Source organism: Lygodium microphyllum, chromosome 18 (genome assembly GCF_053477565.2).
Source record: "Lygodium microphyllum isolate KBCC chromosome 18, Lygodium_microphyllum_v1.1.10, whole genome shotgun sequence".
In the NCBI taxonomy this organism is placed as follows: Eukaryota; Viridiplantae; Streptophyta; class Polypodiopsida; order Schizaeales; family Lygodiaceae; genus Lygodium; species Lygodium microphyllum.
The window spans coordinates 107,554,437-107,559,541 of record NC_141152.1 but is presented as its reverse complement, the minus strand read 5'-3'; the positions used below and the strand labels follow the sequence as shown (position 1 = coordinate 107,559,541).

The window sequence follows — 5,105 nt, the reverse complement described above, 5'->3', positions numbered from 1 at the left end:
AGAAGGATGAGTTGTCCGCTAATTATAATCAAGTAACTGTCAAATCCAAGTGATTGCCCTCATATAAAATGCATGAAATTGAAATAATAAGGTGTTGTAATAAATTGCAGCAGTATGACAACAATCAACTATGAACAACCAAGAAAGAAAGACCAAGAACAACTTGCACTGAAAGCTATCACAATTGTAGTGTGTTAGTAACCAGCAGACATGCGATAGGCATAGATGTCATGCACATAGGAGACCTTAGGATAAAGAGAAGAGAACTGCTAAATACATAATGAGCTAAGCAAAGCTTAATACATAACCCAAAAGCATATAAATATCACTAACACATTGACTGACATAAGTGCTAGGTCCAAAGTAAGTGATCAAATCAACCCACTATAGGATAATTGTATCCAATACGTATTAAGAGAGCATGTATATGAAGTAAATGTCCCCCGGTCTTGGTGAAAGTAAGCTCAAACTCAACTACATAAATTCAAAGCTCTATGTAATATCCAAAGTAGCACATGTAACTCCCAATGGAAAAAAATTGAATCCCAAATGAGCAATGAAAGCTTAAAAAGGTTGTGTTTTATTGAGAGAAAATTCACAGATAAAGATATTTATAAAAAAGCTTTGAACATATGTGATATAGAGAATATACATATAGTGAATCCTTTGAAGGAACAATATCCTAGTTAGATGTCATTCTAGATTTAGGGACAGTACGAAAAGTCCCCTAAAACTTCCAAGACATGAATTCTATCAGCCATAATGATGCCCATCATTTAATGGCCACTAGAGTATGTATAACATTAGTGATGTTAGTTGATCGACATCGTTGAACCTCTCACACATTGGCAAGGTTTGCTTTCAGTTGCCATGGACTTCTTGCTACCATCGGTGATTATGTTTGTGAGGAGCTGAGCATTGTGAGGAGCTGAGCATTAACCTCACTCATCATCGTTGTGACCAAGCAAGATGACCTTTTGGGCATTACCTTCACTAATCATCTTTCCATTTGCAAATTAGGGTTGTATGAGTAAAGGAAACGAGGTGCTGACATGTGGCACGAAGAGGTAGGGGAGATCTCTATTCTTTGAAATTTTGTCAGATTTTGTCGTATTTGCTGTCTGAACAAAGAGTCATATTTATTTATTTTTCAATACAATCTTCTACGCATTATCTTACCCGAAAAAAGAAGAATCATATTTATATCACAACAAATGGCATATATATATATATATATATATATATATATATATATCCCCCCCGTCTCTCTCTCTCTCGCCTGCAGATGTTCAAGCTTAACTTGGGCGAAATTTAACTCGTACATACAGAGACACAGAGACAGAAAGAGAGAGTATAAAAGAGCACTAGGCAAGGAAGAAAGCCAGAGAGAGAGAGAGAGAGAGAAAGAGAGAGAGAGAGGGAGGAGCATCACCATCCTCGTGTGGAGAGGGGACTTTCCCAAAAACCTCAGTAATAGAATTACTGTAGTCTAAATCCTCGAACAGCGTCTCTAAGCTGTTTCTATAGAAGGCAGGAGTCGCCACAAACACCAGTGACGGAATGCTTAAAACATGCATTAGACAGTTCAGGAATGTTTCAAAGAAAAATTAGACTTACAGTAGTAGAATAGTATCCTTCTATGGCTAAGGCATGGCTAGACAAGAAGGTAAGAAACTGCTTGAGGGAAACATTAAATTGCTATAGTAGGACAGTGCCTTTCAAAGGAAAGGAAGGACAATAAACTACTAGTGAGTGGTGAAGGAGACTGCCTAAGAAAAACATTACATTATAAGAAAAGTATTTAGGGACTTGCTTATGAACAACATGATTTTACAAGACCAGTAACTAAGGAATTGCTCAAGAACAACATTACAGGAGCAATTAAGAACAACATTACATCAGAATACCAGTAATTAAGTGCTTGATTAAGGACAACAGTACATGATTACAGTAATTTGCTTTAAGAAGATGTGGGAACAAGCTTCCTTCCATGGGAAGGGAGATCTACAAACCAAAGGAAGGACTGGGGGGGATCCCTGCAGTACAGCTAGCCAGGTAGGGGATGTGAGCTGAGGGGTTGGTTCTGGCCTAATTCCAGAGGAAGACGCCCATGGCGTAGCAGCGCTTCTCAGCCAGCGAGCCACGGTGGGGCGGGAGGCCATACTCCTGCAGGAGCCTGTCGACCTTCCACTCCTCCATGGTCTCATAATCAGCCTTGCTGTAGCGAGGGTAGTGCAGGGGCATCTGGAACCAAGTGATCTGGTCACCACCACCACCACCATTATTGTTGCTCTTCATATGTATCTGATCCTTAGAATTCATGCCACTATTCTGCGTCTTCTCATGAATCTTGTCAGCAGGGCTCGTATTCATGAGATCAGCCGTCTGCTGCTGCACTGCCTCCATGGGATACTAATTATGATAATAGCGATACTAATTATGGGTCTCTGCTAGCAGGCTCTGATGACGACGACGATGGTGATGGTGATGGTGATGGCGATGGCGATAATACTTTGGTTTGTGTTCTGGGTTCGGGGGGCCAGCCCTGTGCGCCCATCCATATATATACACACACACGCACACGCTTGAACCCCACGAAAAGCAACCCACGAACGAAAAAGAAAAAGCCGAGAGAGAGCCCGGGAGGGGGGGGGGGGGGGGGCGTTCTTTCCATAATTAAGCCCAACCTTTATCCATCATACCATAAGCATCGCCTAATCAGCCCATGCTTATCCATCGGTATAAACATAGCCCAATAGATTAGTACCATCACAAACAAATGTTTTATATATCTTTGCCGCTTTGTCTTCAAGACATGTGTTCCAATTTTTTTAACTTGGTTCATCCCTAACAAATTGTAGCTTACCCCATTCCTAGGTTCGAGAAGGGACATGTCTGCTTCATCCTATATCACTTCAAGTTTTATCAATATCTTCTGAAACCCGTGTGAAAGGAAAATGCTTCTTTAACATTCTCATAGTTTTGGTTGTAACATTGATGGCAAAAAATTCGTCTTAGTTTGTACATTTCCTACTTAAAGTAAGATTACAATGATTGAACCAAACATGATTTTGAAACCATGGCCCGTTCTTATGCATGTATATATTGGCAAGCAAATATGCACATAAGTAAATCACAATGTCACCTACGAGTACAAACATGATTTTGAAACCATGGCCCGTTCTTATGCATGTATATATTGGCAAGCAAATATGCACATAAGTAAATCACAATATGTCACCTATGAGTAGTTTAATAATAATAGTTGAGGATATCCACTACATTGTTTCTTTTGTTAGCATTGCCCCATATGAACAAGCTATTGTAATTATGTAATCTTGGTGAGAGTATTTGATTCATTTCAAGTTAACAAAAGTCCACTAAGGCTATGATGTGAGCATATGTCATGAATAGACTTTCAAAGTCTAATTAATAGAGTTAGGCCCTTTTATAACCAAGTACAAGGTTGAAAGAAGGTTTTAGATATAGATCAATAAAGTATAGCAAGTACTATGCGTGATAATTACCCTAACAAAAGCCAACTCTCTTTCTTATTATAGTCTTTTTCACTTCACTCTTACACAAATCTCTAAGGTGGTCATTTAGGGAAATGCTCAAGCACACATATAGAGCTCAAGTGTGTTCATTTAGGGAAATATCAAAACACACTTTCACACACTCAAAAGACATAACTACTTATACTTTTTGACCATGAAAGGTTGATAAGAACAATAGTGAAAGGTGGTCCACAAGTAACAAAACAAACAAAGATGGAGGCACAACTACAAAGGTGGTGGATACATCTTGCACATGATGTAGCCCCAAGAAATTCACCTTGAAACCTGTAAGTGTAGAATGTATGTTCATTACCAAGGATTTTACTCTAATATATAGACTTTGATTTATAGAAAGGGTCTTAAAGCTCAACATTAAAAAAGGGTCATAAGTTTAATTAGGAAAAAGAAATCATTTACGTTTGAACACACATGATATTGCAAATTTCTTGGTAGTTAGTAATTGCAACACCATGATTATGATTTTGGGACATCGTAATAATAACACGTTATTAACTTTGAGATTTTACATTAATAATGTTAAAATTAACACTAAATGGCTGGAATTCATTGTGCTACTTAACTTGTCGAGAAAATACTATAACTTGATGCTCTTATTGGGCCCGGTGGGCTCTCCAAACCTTTAAAATAACTCAATAAATAAAGGCCGCATTTGTCACTTTTCTAATGTTTGAGTGAGTCTCTTGGGGAGTGTATCCTTCTTCAGTGAAGAACTCTCTTCCGAGACAAAACCTCAAGAATGTCCTATGCATTGAGTAGATTATTTTGAGAATCTTTCTATGAGTCTAGTTCTATTCTTTGCATAGAAATACTTTAAAATAAAGGACTAAAGTGTGAGGCAGATAAGACTTAGTTGTTTGTTTCACACTAAGAGCAAGAGTAAGTCCTTAATTGTCCACTATTTTCGGTTCTTGTTTTTCAAAAAACATTAGGGCAATCACAAAGTGCTTTATATCTTAGATATTTGGTTCTCTTATGGGCTATAGCTACCCTAGAGACGAAGCATTGGGGTAGATACTAGCAATTAAATATGTGTGATATTTTTTAAATGGACTAATATCCCAACTTGGCAAATGATAGTTCATGATATGGTTATTGTTTGATGCTAATTGGAGTATGTTGTCCTTGGCTAGGAAAAATTAGTTCATTAGCATTTGTTGGTCATTAGTTGAAATATGTGCTTTAATGCTACTCTTATTGCTTATAAGTTGCATTCAATTTGATCATTTTTCTATAAATTGCTAGGCATTTATTTTGATTTTTCATCAAACCAATTTTTGTATGTTCAAGGTTTAGGGTTCAAACAATACATTTTTTCATGGATTGATGTATTGCTTGTTTGTCTTTTTGTTTAATTATTTGTTCCTCAATACTCTTGTAAAGGCAATGATCCACATTCTATTATCCCTTCTTTACCTCATATATGTGCAATTGTGGGTCATTGGCGTCTAGTGAGAAGAGTTTCAAAATAGACACAGCACCACAACGAGTGTCAAAAAAGCTAAAGCAAGAGCAAGAAGAACCTTTTGG

At 37.6% G+C, this 5,105-nt stretch overlaps 1 protein-coding gene across 1 annotated transcript; it reads right to left on the bottom strand.

The window, feature by feature from the left end:
• Nucleotides 1-1,845: 1,845 nt before the first annotated feature.
• On the bottom strand, nt 1,846-2,606 carry LOC148021240 (uncharacterized). The gene has a single exon (XM_087699076.1). It carries the CDS (start codon nt 2,404-2,406, stop codon nt 2,089-2,091), a length of 318 nt encoding a protein of 105 aa, XP_087555202.1. The 5' UTR covers nt 2,407-2,606; the 3' UTR covers nt 1,846-2,088.
• Nucleotides 2,607-5,105: the final 2,499 nt, after the last annotated feature.

Bases quoted from the DNA above. Each gene is read 5' to 3' on its own strand.
- LOC148021240 (XM_087699076.1), bottom strand. From the start codon at position 2,406: ATGGAGGCAGTGCAGCAGCAGACGGCTGATCTCATGAATACGAGCCCT.